The 18025-nt window shown below is 48.0% G+C and overlaps 1 protein-coding gene across 1 annotated transcript in view; it reads left to right on the top strand.

Moving 5' to 3' along the window:
• Positions 1 to 17140, top strand: part of FAT2 (FAT atypical cadherin 2) — a 67862-nt gene extending 50722 nt beyond the window's left edge. Inside the window, exons 19-24 of the mRNA XM_090288446.1 lie at positions 2497 to 3307; positions 6118 to 6263; positions 9906 to 10347; positions 11858 to 12011; positions 13647 to 14092; positions 15182 to 17140. Coding sequence (XP_090144572.1) covers positions 2497 to 3307; positions 6118 to 6263; positions 9906 to 10347; positions 11858 to 12011; positions 13647 to 14092; positions 15182 to 15714 — 2532 coding nt within the window. The 3' untranslated portion in view covers positions 15715 to 17140. The remainder of the gene's footprint in view (positions 1 to 2496; positions 3308 to 6117; positions 6264 to 9905; positions 10348 to 11857; positions 12012 to 13646; positions 14093 to 15181) is intronic.
• The last annotated feature ends 885 nt before the right edge of the window (positions 17141 to 18025 follow it).

Genomic DNA, 18025 nt, shown 5'->3' with positions numbered 1-18025 from the left:
GTTGTACAAGAGCTTGCAGTGGCCTGAGATGTGGCCGGCATGGCCAGAGCATGGTGAGCAATGGTGGGAATAACCCTGAAGAGATGAGCTGGGCAGATTATGGAGGCCTCATAGCTTGAGTGACTCTATTATTTGAGGTCCAAACTATGATGCTCTTGAGGATGAGAGAGGCACTAAAAATAGTTAATTGGCGATAACTGACCCACAACAGGTGAAAATCAAGAATGTCCTGGGCAAACAAGAAAGTATAGTCATCCTAAGTAGAAGCCTTGGCAATACTTTCAGATTCTAATCTAAGGGCAATGAGAAGTGGTGAAGGGTCTCAAGAAGGAAAATGACCCTTCTGGAGTCTCAGAAGGCTCTTTTCTGAAGCTCTAGAAAGAGCAAATGAAGGGGGCAAGAGTGGCTCAGGGGTAACAATGAGAGGTCATCCAAACTGGAGACAGTCGTGCTGAGACCTTGAAATGATGGTGAAGATGCAAGAAGTGAATAGATCAGGACAAGTTTCGCATGGAAATAAACATGAGCTGGTGATGAGAAAAGAGAAGACTCAGGGATGAGTCTCACATTCCTGGCTCCAGTGAAGACTGTGGGAAGTGGGAGAAGTACGTCTGCAGGGTAAAATGAGGGCTCTGTTTTGCACATGTTCCTTTCAGGTGTCCATGAGACATCTAAGTGGAGGTGTGCAATCGGTAGTTGGAACTGGGAGTCTGTAGATCAGAGGACAGGTATGAGCTAATACAAAGGATGCTCAAAGCCAAGGGCACGGATGTGATTGCCTAGGGAGAGACTAGAGAGAACAGCTTCCTGACCTCTGTATCCTGGCCCAGACAATCTCTCAGTCACTATTGGCAGCATCACCACTTCTTTTGTTTATCCTGCATTTCCACTCCTGTTCACTGGGAGGAACTGTAAGCCAGCAAAGAAACAGGCTATGAACACAGGTAGGCGTTCATTTGCTGCACTGGCCTTATCTGTTGTATGACTTTGGGAAACTTACTTCACCTCTTTGAGCCTCAGTTATATTTTTTTTTTTGTAAAATGAGAAACTTCATGGCACTTATAAGAAAGACAAACTATGATCATGCACTTAAAGTACATAGTTTGTACTCTGTTATTGAGTAGTAATAGTAATTATTATTGTTGCTATTGATAGATCATTGGTGTAATGCACAGTTCCCTGCCCAAGTAAGTTTACAGCCTGCTCAGTCACTCAAAACATTGGGATGCACATGAACAAGATATTACTACGGGGAAAATTGGAGACCCTTGTTGACAACTGAGAAAGCAATACTGTCACTGCGGAGAGGAAGGAAAACTTCATCTTTGCTAAGTCTGGGTAGAAAGTTGCAGGGACAGTTTGGTAAAATGTGAAAGAAAAAATAATTTTTTAAAATTCTCACCTGAGGACATGCTTATTGATTTTAGAGAGAGGGGACAGGTGGGAGAGAGAGAGGGAGAGAAACATCAACACGAGAGAGAAACATTGATTGGTTGCCTCCTTGTACTGCTTCCGACAAGGAACTGAACCCGCAACTTAGGCATGTGCCCTGACCAGGGATCAGACCCACAATGCTCCAACCAACTGAGCCACATTGGCCAGGGCAGAAAATGACATTTTTATTTACATTATTTTCCTTGCTTAAATGAGATCATGTCACGGCTCTGACATAAAATGCCACCTTGTGCTCTTCTGCCCTCACCTCCAGTCCTCTGCCCTGCCCACTCCTCCGGCAACAGTGGCCCCTTTCTGTTTTGTTAACCACACCACGGTCTCTCCCACCGGAGAGCTGTTCCCTGTCTGTCACCTCTTGTCCTCACCTCTTCTCATCCCTCAGGACTCAGCTCAAGTGTTACCTCCTCCAAGACACCCTCTCTCCCACCTGATCTAAGTAAGCTCTTTCAATCTTCAGATGTCCCTGTCACTTCGCTCCACTTATTTCCTCTCATAGCACTTTATCCAAGTCTCACATCCTCCAGTTTATTTAGCAACTTATTGTCTCTTTTCCCCTGATCACAGCAGAGGGCCTGGCCCACAGAAAGCACTCAACAAATATTTGTCAGCTGAACTGAAGGAGAAATGCTCACCCCAACCCCAAACCCAGTCACAGGGTGAAGGGGAATCCCAAAGAGAATGTCCTGAAGCTGACAGGGGCCCTGAAGGACACACACTGGAATTGCTAGGGGACCTTTGATGAGTCACTTAGAGGAAGAGAGAATGAGAGAAGTTCAAGAGGAAGGAGGCCAGATTGCATATGGAGGGACTTAGGGAGAGGTTCAGAGAGATGTCAGCTGAGGAAATGGAGCCGAATTTTACTGTGGGATGTGGGATGTAACTCCTTCCACAAAACCTTCAGTACTTTTGGAGTTATTATTTTATTCTCAAATGTGGCGACACACTGAGCCTGCCCTCAAGTAGGGAGACATGATTCTCCAAGCAGGCCAGCCTCATCTGGGCCCCAATTCCATGGTAACACAGTGCGTCTCTTACCCCAGGTGTCAGACAGCGGCGTCCCTCCCCTTTCCTCTTCCACATCTGTCAGAGTCCATGTCACAGAGCCGAGCCACTATCCACCCTCCGCCCTCCCACTGGAGATCTTCATCACCATTGGGGAGCAGGAGTTCCAGGGTGGCATGGTGGGGAAAATCCATGCCACCGACCGAGACCCGCAGGACACGCTGAGCTACAGCCTGGCAGGAGAGGAGACCCTGGGCAGGCTCTTCTCGGTGGGTGTGTCTGATGGTAAGATTATCGCCGCCCATGGACTGCCTCGTGGCCGCTACGTGTTCAATGTCACCGTCAGCGATGGGACCTTCTCCACCGCTGCTGGGGTCCACGTGCACGTGTGGCACGCGGGGCAGGAGGCCCTGCAGCAGAGCATGTGGATGGGCTTCCACCAGCTCACCCCGGAGGAGCTGGTGAGCGACCACTGGAGGAACCTGCAGAGGTTCCTCAGCAACAAGCTGGACATCAAACGAGCCAGCATCCACCTGGCCAGTCTTCAGCCCGCAGAGGCCGCAGCAGGGGTGGACGTGCTTCTGGTCTTCGAGGGGCATTCCGGGACCTTCCACAGGCTGCAGGAGCTGGCAACTGCCATCACTCACTCAGCCAAGGAGATGGAGCACTCAGTGGGAATTCAGATGAGATCAGCCATGCCTGTGGTGCCCTGCCACGGGCCGAGCTGCCAGGGTCGCATCTGCCAAGAGACAGTGCACCTGGACCCCAGGGTCGGGCCCACGTACAGCACAGCCAGGCTCAGCATCCTAACCCCACGGCACCGCCTGGAGAGGAACTGCTCCTGCAATGGTGAGGAAGGGGCCGTCCCCAGGGCAACCAGCATGGTGGGCTCAGCCAGCTTGACTAGGAGATTCCAGGGAAGGGCTGTGGGGTAGTGAGAGGGAAGTTTTAATAGGGCTAAAGGCCAGGGGCCACGACTATGAGGCCACTGTGGCCTTACAAAATCTATTCACAGAATAGCACCCTGTTCCTGGCCGCTTTTTGGAGTTCTGAAAATAATGGTAAGAATGCTAGAGGCATTTTAGCATCATGGCTAAGAGCATAGACTCTGGCATCAATCTGCCTGGGTTCAAATCTCAGCTCTGCCACTTGCTAGCCTGGTGACCTTAGGAAAATTATTTAACCTCTCTGTGCCTTTGAACTGCTGTAGGGATTAAATGAGTATTAAATATCAAGTGCTTGCTTGGAAAAGCGCCTGATACAGAAAGTGGTCAAATAACCACAGTTCCTAATACTACAACTATATTACTGAAGCCTGAGAGTTATAATTTGAAGGTTTTGACTAAACGGCTCATGTTCAAGCCCCAGCTCTATCGTTTAGTCTCTCATCCATAAAATAATGAAAGTATCATCATCTGCCTCCGTGAGTGGGTTTGAGGAGTAAATTACTTAATGGATATAAGAGCACTCTATCCCTAGCTGGCCCATAATAAGCAACCCACCAGTGGTGGCTGTCATTCACAGGGTGGCACTTGTTGCTATAGGGACTGTGCAATGTGCCAGGCTCTGTGTATGTGTCACCTAACCTCTGTCACCACAACCCGACAGAGCAGGGTAATAGCTCCATCTACAGCTGAAACTTAAATATGGGGATTATATTATATTGGTTTGCCTGAAACTCTACAGACTCCAGTGAAGGGCTGGTTATTCAAATACCTGTGCATCCCACCCTCAAGCCTGAGCGCTTCACCCAGCTCTTAGAAACTCGGTTTTCTGACAGGATTCACACTAGTGTCCTAGCATTAAAACGAATGCACGTGAGCATTGGCAAAAAAAAGAATGACTTTGCTTCACCATCGCTCCCTGCCTGGCATGGCCTGCCCGCTTGGGGCCCACCCAGTCTGCATTAGGGAAATTCTCAGATTTGTGGATTTCCTCAGGGCCCGCTGGATTTAGGCTACTCTTGGGGTGGGCGGGTTCCCTTCTTGTGTCTCTTGCCCCAGAGTGGGTTGCAGGGAAAGCTGTGGTGACTGGAGGTTGTCTCTTGACCATCTGGCATCGGGCAACTGATGTTCTAAAATGAAAGATCGTGAAAAATCACCTGGGACTGTGTTTTTAAAGAGGCCTGTTTCTGGGTGTCACTTCCAGACATTTTTATTTAGAAAGTCTTGGGTGAGGCCTGGAACTGGCATTTTTAACTAGCACCTCAGTCAATTCTGAAGCAGGTGGTCCAAGGGCTGCACTTTAAGAAATACTAGATGGGCTGGCTCATAGATCACCGGAATCACTTGGAAAGAAGTTTGTCTGTTTTCTTTTTAATTTTAGGGAAATATGACCTAGAGAAATATCCATGTGTCATAAGTGCACAGCCCAACAAGTTCCCACAAACCAAATACATCGGCGTAACCAGAGCCTAGATCAAGGATCGGAACATGACCAGCATCTCAGAAACCTGTGGCCTCTCTTCCAGTCACTATGCCAACCTGGGGAGAGTTCTACAATACAGATCCCCATGTGCCACTAGAGCTACCGAGTCATGCTCTCTGAGGGTAGAGCCTGGCATTCTGTATTTTATAACTCTCCAGTTGATGCTGATATTCAGCCAAGTTTGGGAATTCCTCATCGAGATCACCTTCAATATCCCACCCAATAATGAGCCACTATAATAGATTTGCCAGCATCAGAGAGGATTAGACCTATGGTATTGACAGCCTCTTGGGATTTTATAATCCCACATGCCTTAGGCTTTCTGCTTCTTCCTTCTCTTCCTTTTGGCCCTTAACAATTCCTCTTCCTTATGGGCCTGTATCTCTAATCCCTTCCCCTAATGACTATAAGCTTATTCACAGGGATTTAATATCTCAACTCACTTCTGGGGAGGATGGATTTCTTAAAATCTTAGGAGGGCAGTGCTTAATAGATCACAGCATTTCCCAAAGAGGGTACTGCAGAATGCTATTTGCCAGGGCTATGAATAGGTGGTCCACATAAAAGGGTTTGAGGGTCAAATCGGCTTGAAAAACTCAAGTGCATGTGAAGTTTGAGACTCCTTTATGCAGCTGTTTGTGAGCAGTTCTGCAGGAGTTGGAGTATGCAGGACTTTACAGAAGTTTTGGCCACATGATCTGTCACTTCCTTTATCACGGTGTCTCTTGGCCTCTTCATAGCATTTTATTTAGGACTGCTTACCCGATTGTTACACTCCCAATAATGGAGATGAGATGTTTTGAGGTAAAATAAACTTTGTGGTGTTCCTGAAATCACACACACATGCAAAATCCTCTCCAATTCTACTTCCTTCTTCCCCTAGTTAGGTCAGAAATAACATGGAAACAATGTAGGATAGAAATTTTGATTTCTACACACTTGATTGACAATTTTTCTGACCTGATTCCTGCTTTCTTAATGGTTTGAGCTCATAGTTTCTGACCCAGGCTGGGACCCAAGGCAAGGGTCCTTGGGGCCAAAGAAGGGTATGCAGAGTGATGGCACCTGTCTAGCTGTGTGACCTTGGACAAGTAACCCACTGACTGCAATTCCTCATCTATAAAATCAGCAATGACTCTACTTGCCACCCAAGGGTTGAATGAGACAGTCAGTTCAAGGGCTCTGTGGGGACCATCTCACATGTGGGTGACACCTCCGGTTGCTTTTCACAGGTACTGCCACAAGGTTCAGTGGTCAGAGCTTCGGGCGGTACCATCTCCCGGGGGCTCAGAACTGGCACATCCGTTTCCATCTGAAAACACTTCAGTCACGGGCCGTTCTCCTGTTCAGCAATGGGACAGTGTGTGTCTCCCTGAAGGTATGACCCTGCCAGCTGAGTGATTTCATGTGAGCCTGCCAGGCTGGGGCGGTGGGGGCAACATGAACATGACCATGAAGGATGATTTCTATGAAGAAATCCCTGCATGATTTGCTGGAAGTGTTGGGCCTGACTATTGGGTCAAGACATGAGACATTCCGGTCATGGTGGCCAAAGCCATCCCACCTAAAGTTCTATGTCCAAGTACAACAACAGAGGTCAGGCTGTTCTATGAGATAAGAGAGAGTCTCTAAAGATAGAAAGAGAAATGGGTGGGATCACCTAGCCCTGGGTTTTTTTTTTTTATCACTTTTGCTGAGTAATAGAGCAGGTTTCCCAAGAGGGGGGCACTGGCTACCAGTGGGGTCCTCAAGATAACAAAACCAGCATTACATGGAAGAAAGATGAATTTCCTTTCTAATGATCTATCAGTCTTTCTGATTATGTCATCTAGAAAGTCTCAGTTTACCTTCCTGATGTTAACACCTCCGGCACGCATGTCAACCTCCCACTTTGACAAAGAAACAGACTTTGGCTAGAATTTAATTCAGTCAGTAAATACTTATTGAGCATGTACTATGTGACAGGCATGGTTCTAGGTGTTTGGATCTCATCAATTAATAAGACAAAACCCCCTCTTAGAGCTTTCATCCTATAGGGAATGCTGGCCATAACCACAATAAATCAGAAAACCATAGAGTTTGTCCTAATGTGATAAGTGCTTTGGGTTAAAAGAAAAAGATTAAGGGAAATCAGGAGTCTGGGGAGTTGCAGTTTTAAATAAGGTAGTCAGGGAAGGCTTCATGGAGGTGATAATTGAATAATAATTTGAAGGGGGTGAGGGAGTTAGCTTAGACATCTGAGGAACAGCATTCTAGGTAGAGGGAATAGAAATTGGCAGGAGATTCCTTAGAATGCTTAAGAAACAATCCAGAGGCCTGAACGGATTGATTGAAGTGAGCAAGGGGGACAGTAGTGGTAGGAGTTGAAGTCAAAGATATAATGAAACGGGGGGAAATCTATAAAAGTCTCATAGGCCATTTAAGGACTTTGACTTTTATTCTGAGAAAAATGGAGGGCATCAGAAGGTTTTGAGCAGAGAATTAACATATGCAAAAAAGGTCCTCATAGCAATTGTGCTAAGAATAGACCTTGGAAGAACAAAGATAGAAGCAGAGAGACCCAGCCAAAAAGCAATAATTCAGGTGAGCGATGACAGTGGTTTAGATCAGGGCAATGATAGTGGAAAAGGAAGAAGAGGTCAGATTCTGGATAGATTTTGAAGGTAAAGCCAACAGGATTTCCTGATGAATTGAATGAGACCTGGGAGAAAAAGATTTTGGCCTAAGCAACTAGAAGGGATAGAAGGGATAGAGTTGCCGCCAACAGACCTGGGGAAGAATATGGGTAAAGCAGGTTTGGGGAAAGATCTGGAGTTCAGTTTTGGACATGTTAGTTTGAAATACCTATTGAACCTCCAAATGGAGCTGGCTAAACAAATCTAGTGTTTGTGAGAAAGGTCTGGACTGGGGATGAAGATCACCAAGGAGTGTAGATTACTAAGCAAGTAGGCCAAGTATTCATTCATCCTTGAGACAGTTAAACGCTGAGATGTCGGGGGAAGAGGAGGCTCCAACAGAGGAGACTGAAAAGGAGCAACCAATGATGGTGGAGGAAGGGCAAGAGTATCGTACCCAGGAAGCCAAGGGAAGAACATGTATTAAGAAGGAAGGAGTGAGTGATCAGCTGGGAGATGTGCAGCTGAGAGGTCAGCTAAGATGGGCAGTGATATTAACCCCTAGATTTGGTAACACTGAGGTCACTGAATACCCTGATGCCAGTGGTTTCAGTGTTGAGGTGGCTGAGGGTGGGGTTTTGCTACAAAGGGAAGAAAAAAAAAAGTGGTATTTGGCAAGAGAAGTGGGTTCAAGTTAACTTAAAAAAAAAAAATTAGAGCAATAAGGTTTGTGTGACATTTGGGATGATCCAGCAGAGAATGAGCAAAGATGTAGGAAAGAAGAGTCAGTGGAATCTTGTCCTTGAGGACATAGGTGGGGGTGGGGGATCTAGTACATGAATGGAGAGACTGGCTTTCACCAAGGTGGACAGACGCAATTGTGAGTGTCTGCAAGTCCCCATCTGATTGTGGAGAGCGAGAAGGGGGAGGGAGGCATTCAGGGTCCGAGGAGAGAGAAGCTGTGAAAATAGTCATCTGGGAGAGTAAATGGACGAAGAAAGATACAACAATTGTTGAGCAGCATGAAGGGCTCATTTGAGACTCATGGTCCTGAAATTAAAGGGAGATCCATAAGTAAGGCTGTGTGTTTCTCCACAGCCATGCTGGCTCCATGATGCTCATACAGAAGATGTGGAGAGTTGAGTTTTACCAGTTTTGTGGGTTTGCCAAGTGAGTTTGACCAAGTAAGAGAGGGATGGGAATTTGGCTGTGGAGTTTAAGCTGGATAAGGAGAGGAGTGAGGGCATTGCTGAGGAAGCAAAAGAGTGAAAAGATGAGGGGATCAATGGATTGTGATCCTGGGGAAAGTCAAAGGAGTGAGTTGTACTTATTTTTGCCATTCTGTTTTTCTATTTACTGTATAATAGTAAGTTTCCTTTTAAAGTAAATAATGATATAGGTAGTATTGAGTCAGGGCAAAAACCAGGAAGGTGTTGTACAAATGGCTAACTACTGGGGACACTGGGTTGTATAGCCAAATTTCACCCAGAGAAAGCTCTACCCAACCACAGTGACCAGAAGAAGATTTGATCACAAGCAGTCCCACTTCTTAGGGTGAGGTGAACCCAGTGGTTCTCAGACTTTGCTTTCATAACATTTTACTCCTTAAAAATGATGAATGAGTCTAAGGAAGTTTTGCTTATATAGTTATCAATGTTTTCAGTATTAGAAATCAAAATTGACAAACGTTAAAAGCTTTATTTGTTAATTCATTTAAAAATAAGAAAGCTTTACATGTTCACATAAAACCACATTTTTATAAAAAATAATTTCATTTTCCAAAATAAAAAAAAAGAGAGGCATTGTTTTACATTTTCAAAAATCTCTCGGATGTCTGGCCTAATAGAAGACAGCTGGTTTTTCATATCTACTGCTGCCTTCATCTGTTGTGGTAAATCTCCACTGTATATGTAGGAGAGGATGAGAGCAGAAAAGGCAAATAATGTCTTAGGACTATTGTGAAAATAGCTTCCCCTTGTAGATCTCCTGAGCAGAACTGCTGACCTGTTGCATAAGGCGGTAGGAGTGAGACGGGGGGTTTGGTATCCTTGAAGGCCAATGTTCAGGAATGCAGAATACTGGAGAGGCCTGTGAAGAAGAATCCAAATGACAGCAAGGCATCTCCGGGCCTCAGTTTCCCCATCTGTGAAACGCAGAGGTCATCCCTGCCCAGACCATCCCATGGAGTGCAGTGAGGGCTAAATAAAACCATAGACAGAAGAGCACCTGGAAGGCGTTTATTCTCTACAAACACACTCCCTAAAACGGCCTTGAAAAATCACCAAACACTAACCCTCCCAACCCATGAAAACACAATCCACATTCTTTGCACTGGGAGCCTGTTAGCAGGGCTTTTTATGAGGACTTTTTGGCTTGACTGATGGCCATCTGGGTTTTCTTTGCAGCTGGTCGATGGAGTTCTCCAGCTGAAATACTGCTGTCCAGGTGGCTTCTACGCAACTCTGTCCTCTTCGCTCCCTGTGAATGACCAAGAGTGGCACTCCGTTCTGGTGAAGGAGACAGACACTTCCATTCGCCTGTTGGTTGACAGCTCGGGCAACGACTCTCTTGTGCTCCCAGAGAACTGCCAGGGTCTGAGGCCCAAAAGAGACCTCTTTCTAGGCGGCCTTGTCCTCTCTCATTCTCCCCGAAATGTCACCCAGGGCTTCGAAGGCTGCCTAGATGCAGTCATGATCAACGGAGAGGCACTGGAGCTGCGGGCCCACGGCAAGAAGGCAGCAGGCTTGCTGGAGAGGCAGGCCCTCACCCAGTGCTGCTTCCACAGCAAAGACTGCAGCCAGAACCCGTGTCTCAATGGTGGAAAGTGCTCACAGGCTCACGGGACAGGTAAGGGCTCGGGGTAACACCAAGGCTCATCCCAAGAGGCTCTTCAGAGGACCCTGGCATGTTGGACTAGCAATTATATATCACTATAGAGTTTACAAAGCATATTCTTTCATCACACCTTCATGAGGGAGGGAGGGAGGAAGGGAGGGAAGAGAGCCATTGATAGCTCCACTTTACGGCTCAGGAAACTGTTAGGCTATGGAAGGGAAGCCCAGGAAGGTAAAGGAACTCGCCATGGTCACATGACAGTTAAGTGAGAGAGGCATGTTCTGGGTCCAGATCTCAGAGAAAGAATCTGCCTCCTGATTCCAAACATCCCTCTCTTTTCCTTTCTGCCTGGTGAGTAACGGGCTGAGATCTGCTAGGGCTACACTAGGGAAGCCAGGCATCTTAATTCTCACTCAGTAAGTCTTTCTCTTCTACTTTTTTTGGATGGAGGAAGGGTGTGAATGGGGACCTCTGGCGTAGAAGGTTGCATTCGTCACAAATTTCAGGGTCATCACTACCCTGTCCACACTCTTCAAGCCCCTGTCACCTCGCTCCTCTTCTACTACACCAGCCACCTCCCTTCTGCTTCTCTCCCTCCACATGCATCTTCTAGGAGGGCACTTTCCATGGAAAGACTGATCTTTAGACAGTGCAGATCTGAGAACGCCACTTTTCTGCACGGAGCCTTGCAGTGTCTTCCCTTGCTGTGCGGATAGAGTCTCAGTTCCTAATTCCTGCATGTGGCCCACCCCTCCAATGCCTGGGGCCCTCCCCTCTCCCAGCCCGGCAGCTCCCGGTCCCCCCTTTTCCAGCAGGTTCGCCCACCCTGGCATCATTTTAATTCATGGGACTTGCCACACACCCCCTCCTCTAAGCCTTCACACATGCTCTCTCCGCTGCCTGAAACCTTCCTCTTGACCCCTCTATCTTTTTGCCTAATTTTTACTCATCCTTCAGGGAGCAAATGAAATGGTGCCTGCTTCGGGAAACCTCCCCCAACACTTCCCTTCAATAAAACTAATTTTCATGATAATCACTAATTTACTGATATATATAACTGTCTAGGTGAGAACTCCAATTTTGCCATTTACTAGCTGTGTGGCCTTAAGCAAATGTCATACGTTCTCCACACCTCATTTCCTCACCTGCTATCAACTTGTACCTGTCCCCTGATGACGATGATAAACAGTAAACAATCTCGGAGGTGTCATGAGGCTCAACTAAGCTCACCCATGAAGATTCTCACTTAGATTATGTGTTATCTGGGTAAATGAAGAGGATGTGCATTACTCTTTAGATGCCTGTTCTCTGCAGGACTGTAAGTTGTTTGAGAGTGGGGCTCAAGTCTTCTTGTCCAGCAGGGTACCAGTGCCTAACATGGTGGTTGGCACTCAAAAAATAAATGTGGACACACCTATATGCAAACATGCTGACGCCATCCCTCCATCCCAGACGGCTTCTCAGCTGGATAGCCTGCCTGCTAGGCCAACGCACTCTCTCACCTCCCCTCTCCCCCTCCCAGGCTATGTCTGCAAGTGCTCCTCACAGTTCTCTGGGAAACACTGTGAACAAAGAAGGGAGAACTGTACTTTCACACCCTGCCTGGAAGGAGAAAATTGCACTTCCTCCCCTGATGGAGCCTCCTGTAACTGCCCCCACCCTCGCGCAGGAGGCAGGTAAGCACAGGAGGGGCCACGTGCCATTGGCTCCTCACCCTGGGTTTGGCACCATTCCGGAATGAGCTCTGCCCTCTGCACTCGGGAAAGGCCAATGGGCAGCAAGCGACTGAGTGCTCCAGGGCCTGGCTTCTCGGCCTTTTCCACTGGCCAAGGCTTCTCCCTCTGACCACCCACATCAGAACGCTCTGGGAGAGACAGGTGCTTGTTAATAAGATATTTCCCAAGCCCTATTCTGAACCTGCTGAGTCAGAATCACCAGGTTGGGGCCCAGGAATCTGTACATCTAAGCAGCTCCTCAGGCGGTTCTGATCTTTGGTAAAGTCTGAATATGGCTAAAGTTTTTAGTCTTTTGCTCTAGACTGTGACTTCCCAGAAAGTGACCTGGGACAATGACCACTTGGTACAGGCACTGCTATGGGTCGTGAACCCCAATGCAAGCTACCGGTGCCTCATATTTCGCTGGCCTGGGGGTGGGGATGGGGTGGGTGCAGCGGTTGCAAGAGAAGACAAATCATCTAAGAACCCTAGAGGTCAAGAGGTTTTGGCAATTATCTGGTTTTATTGACTCCCCAACTTACAAGCCTTTAAAAAGTCATGAGGAAGACTAGTGAAGAAGATACATTCTTGGACCAACTAATTTGGAATCTCCAAAGAATGACATCTGGGATTCTATTTTTTACAAACTCCCAAGGGAGTCCTTTGCTGTCAGCTTGTGCCTAAGAGAGCCAATGATGTAGTGTACCCACTCATTTTACAGATGGGGAAACTGAGGCCCGGAGAAGGAAAGGGCTTACCCAAGATTCTCCCACGTATTTATGACCCAAGTCCTCTTTCTCAGCAACTGGCACTTCCGGCCCCACTTCCCTTACTGCTCTGCAGTACACAATGCTCTCCGTTCGGTACATGTGTTGGGAGGACACTCCTTGGCTGAAATGGAGTTTCCGTTTTAAAAGAGGAACTTGGGGAAGACAACGTTGAACCCCAAAGAACAAAGTGTTGGTGGTGAAATTTCAGGCAATGTGAGGTGTTTTGGACTTAAGTGGAATGGAGCAATCCTTTCCCAATATCCTTTCAAAAGTGGGTAAAGCCGGCCATAGAAGTCTCCTAGGAGCCTTATACCATGGGACACTAAGCTGAAGTGACCTAAGACGTGCTCTCGCTGAAAAAACTGCCCAATGTGAGGTCTATGCAGAGCCATGCTGGGTCCCTGTGCCCTGCTGGTGATGTCTGGTCACCATTGTTGAGGGACTGCTGACTTGCATCTGGGACCCTGACATTACAGCTAGAGGATAGCTAGGTAGGTTGGCTGCCTCTATCACAGCGTGTGGTTAGAAATGTGATCTCAGTGGTGGAGAGTATATACAATGTCTGGGTCTCATGGGTGAAAACAATCATTGTGTTCAGAGTTCAGATCCAAATGGTTAAAATGAGGGTGTAGCTGAGTCCTACACATGACTCGTAGAGGATGGGCAGTTCTAAAGTTGATATGTGAATATGTTTGATAATCATATATCTGGTGGAAAATTGGAGAGGGTAGGCTTGAGTGCAGGGGGCTCCATCCCATAGATCTTTGTAAGAGGGGAAATGGAAAGGAGGTGAGTCAGCCCCCTACCTACTTCTCTGTTTCTGCAGGTGTGAAATGAAGGCAAGGGACTGCTCAGAAGGACGCTGCCTAGTCACCCCTGAGATCAAAAGAGGGGACTGGGGGCAGCAGGAGATTCTGATCAGCGTAACGGTCCTACTGTTCACCATTGTCAGTGTTTTGGGGCTTTTCTTCTACTGCCGCCGTTGCAAGTCTCACAAGCCTGTGGCCATGGAAGACCCAGACCTCCTGGCCAGGAGCATTGGTGTCGACACCCAAGCCATGCCTGCCATTGAGCTCAACCCCCTGAGCACCAGCTCCTCCAACAACTTGAACCAACTAGAGCCCAGCAAGACCTCAGGTCCCAATGAACTCATCACTTTCGGACCCAGCTCTAAGCAGCAGCCAGTGGTCTGCAGTGTGCCTCCCAGACTCCCGCCGGCTGTGGTTCCTTCCCGCTCTGACAATGAGTCCATTATTAAGAGGACCTGGTCAGGTGAGCAGATGGGTCAGTATAACCAGAGGCCCTTAGCTTTGGGAACTGATGGAATGGGGTGGTAGACCTAAGCACTTCACTATTGGAGGCACAAGGGATTTGGGGAACCATTCAGTCCAGTCCCTTGGAATGGGATGTGAAGTAATGTGTTCAAGGCCACAGTGCACCAGTGTACTGGAACCGAAGCCAGGTTTCTGAACTCAGAGCCTGTGGCTCGTGCTGCTGCATCACGATCCACTCCTCTAAATTCCAAGACACTCCATAGGTTTGATGTCTATGGCAGAAACATATAGGCTCTGGATAGGAGTGGGTAGGATCCCTGGGGTAAAACGGGGATTTCTGCACATCTGTGCTCTCCTAGGAAGGGAAAGAAAAGCACTAGTCCAACTTTCTGGTTGTTCAATCTAGAGGCGTAGCCACCTTAGGTGAGCCCTGGCAGGCTGAGAGGAGGGACCTCCACCCCTCTCTTGTGTTTAGCTCAAAGGGAGGTGATTATGCAAGCACTTCATCATTTCTGGCTTATTCATCAATAGTTAAAACAGATATTTTCAAAAACTTTTTGCTGGTAGAATAGTTAGGGATTATAAGGATGCAGTGACCTATTCTAACTCACCCAACTATTCACTAGCAGGAGCACAACTGGGACCAAAGATGCCTGGTCTCCAAGCTTCCCAGACACACCTCATTTATTTGCCCTCTGAGATATATGCCATCACACCTACTCCGAACCATGTGTCTATTTCCTTCGATTAAGGAAAGGAAACCCACCTATGACACTTGGGACAGGGCTGCTGTCTGTAGGACTGGGGGTGGGCTGCATGAAGCCATCCATATTCTTCCCTGTTCATTGACCCTTTGATCAGCAAGACCGACTGGCTTTGGGTTAAGCCTCTGGCCTTAAACCTGGCCCCACTGGATTCTAGACATCAGCCTAAGCTGCCAGCAAGAACACACACAGACCAGCCACATACCCACTGACTCCTTGGACCATCTCTACCGCATGCTAAGTTATATATAGCAGCTATCAGGCCAGCTGAGACCTCCACCAGGGAAATGTAAAGCTCACCCTATCTTGCTATTCTCTTTCAGTGTACCCAGAAGGAGCCACAGTCTGGCCCCCTACTTACTCCAGGAAGGAACGCTGGGCATACCCCCATTCTGAAGTGACCCCGGGCCCTCTGCCGCCCTCACCTCATCGGCACCAGAACCCAGCTGTGATGCCAGAACCCACCGGCCTCTACGGGGGTTTCCCCTTCCCACTGGAGCTGGAAAACAAGCGGGCACCCCTCCCACCCCGTTATAGCAATCAGAACCTAGAAGATCTGATGCCCCCACGGCCGCCCAGTCCTCAGGAGCACCTGCTGGCCCCGTGCCTCAATGAGTACACAGCCATCAGCTACTACCACTCACAGTTCCAGCAGGGAGGGGGAGGGCCCTGCCTGGCAGAGGGGGGCTATAAGGGGGTGAGTATGCGCCTCAGCCGGGCTGGGCCCTCTTACGCTGACTGTGAGGTTGGGGGTGGCCTTCCCACTGGCCAGGGCCAGCCCCTGGCACCCCCCAACTATGAGGGCTCTGACATGGTAGAGAGTGATTATGGGAGCTGTGAGGAGGTCATGTTCTAGCTGTCCTCAGAGGAAGGCGGGTGGGAGGCCAAAGACTTGGCGCCTTCTTCCTGTCTTATAGAGTGAGCAGAGCATGGCTGGGAAAGTGGGAGGGCAGCCCCCAGACCCACTCCAGGCTACCATACCTTGAAATGTGCTCTTCCAGACCCCTACCTAGTCCCTGAGGATGGAGGGAAGCTGAGGGTAGAGCTCCAGAAACAGTACTAGGGTCCCCAGCAGAAAGGGGATGTGCAGAGCAGTTACCCTGGAAGACCTGAAAAAACTGACTCCTGAGATGGGCAAGAGGCAGTCTGTCTCTGATGTGCCATCTCTCAGCGCCCAGGGAGGGAGGGCCTCAACTACTGGGTCAGCTCTGTTGTGGCACATTCTTACACCTGCCCACAGCTCCACTCTGGAGGCCGAGACAGGTTCATGCCTTACAGACTACCACTATACCCAATACAGAGAAGAGGTCCCAGGGTTGCTGACCCTGGAGGGCCACAGGGTGTCCTCCTAGGGGGCTAAGAGGTGAGCAGCAGGCGAGCGGTTACCAAAAGTCACCTATGCACCCTGCCTCATTTGTATGTCCACTCCAGCGTCCGCTCCGTGCCAGGCACTGTGCTAGGCATCGGGGATGAGACGGTGAATGAGGGCAGCAAGGGTAGCTGAGGAGCATCACTTCGGCCTCCATCTCCCGGAGGTCCCAGATTCCAACAAAGCAACTTTAAGTCACATGACTTCTACCAGCTGGGGCCCCCGAGGATTCATGTAGCCCTGGGCCTTCTTTGTTAAAGATTTCAGACCTCGTGGAACTCTGGGTTCTTCATCCCAAGTTTCTCAGCACTTTGGGCCAAAGGAAGGAAGCATATAATTCATAATTTTAAAAAAATTTAGGCACTTTTTAACCTTGCTGTCTGGATGAGTCACCCCAAAGGGAGTTTTCTTCCATAGACACAAGGAACTCAGAATGTCCGTTCAGGGCAGGGTAGAGGCAGGGAGCCAGACAGAAGAATGTCCAGACTGGACAACCTGCCCTTGCCTGCCCCTCCATCGCTAAGTGTTACCTGCAGTGACTCAACCCTATGCATGGAGGGTCAATGTGGGCACATATCTGCACATGTGGGCACCCGTGTATACTACATTTGTACACATGTGTAGAGTGTATGTAGCCAGGAGTAGCAGCAACCAGAGAATTCTGGTGACCTTGCTACTCCCCCCACCCCCCAGCCAATCCCTTTCTCTGGTCCACCGCTTTTTCATGTGTTGTTTCTGGAGACAAAAGTCAAAAGGAAGAGCAACAGAGACGCTCACCCACAGGGTTGCTGCTTACAGTGAGATGGAGGCTGTGTGGGTGACAGCACGTTTGTGTGTGGTTCGCGGCTGTGCGTGCGACTGTGAGCGTGAACGACGGTGTGCGTGGTTTCATTGGTCTTTTTTTTTTTTAACAATAAAGTATCTTTTTTACTGTTGTTTTCTGTGTCACCCTGTTTGGTGTTGAGTCAGGGAAAGTGCACAGGGGTTTAGAGGCCCTTCCAAGCTGAGGTTCACAGAATTCAGGGGCTGCAAGGGACCCTAGAAGTCATCCCTAAATCTAGCAAAATGGCTAAAATAAAGATCCCTAAGCCCTATCTCAGTCATACAAAATTAGGACTTCTGGGCATGGGGCCCAGGTCTCTATGTGGAAAAAATACCTCAATTCTGATGCAGTTGTCCCAGTGCGTGGAAAGTCCACTAACCAGCACTGAAACTGGAAAGCTGGTCCCTGTCAGGCTCCCACTGCAGACTGTGGCTCTGGGGTCAGGCTTGGTTCCAAACCCGTTCTGCTACCTACTAATTTGGGCAGGTAAGACTTGGCCTCTTGTTTTTCTGTAAAACTAAGAGAATAAACAACAGCCACATGATAATACTGTCGTGAGGAATGACACAAAGACCTTATAGCAGCATAAACAATAAATGGTGATTATTGTGCTAAGAAATAATACCAGGTAGTATGCAGATAGAATTAACATATCAGAACTGTGAAGGAAATTACAAATAATCTAGTCCAGTGTTGCCTAAATTTCTGTTGTTGTGCTTACCACTTTTATGATTTTTGCCCTGATAGAATACCACCTGTACTATTATTTATTTAATATTTTTCTTTTAGTGCATTTTGATTTTTAAATTTTTTACTCACCTTAAAATGATAGCATCCATAAGCTGAAAGATTTGCAAGTTTCTCTAGCACACATGAAAATACATAACAATTCAGATTTTTTTAAATGACGGTCCTGGGGCCCCCTAAGTCATCTTTGGGAAACACTGATCTAGTCCATCTCCAACCCCAACGTTT

Source organism: Furipterus horrens, unplaced genomic scaffold, assembly GCF_987537825.1.
Source record: "Furipterus horrens unplaced genomic scaffold, mFurHor1.1.pri manual_scaffold_10, whole genome shotgun sequence".
NCBI lineage: Eukaryota > Metazoa > Chordata > Mammalia > Chiroptera > Furipteridae > Furipterus > Furipterus horrens.
The sequence above is the reverse complement of the archived record's forward strand: the minus strand, read 5'-3'. Positions and strand labels throughout refer to the sequence as shown.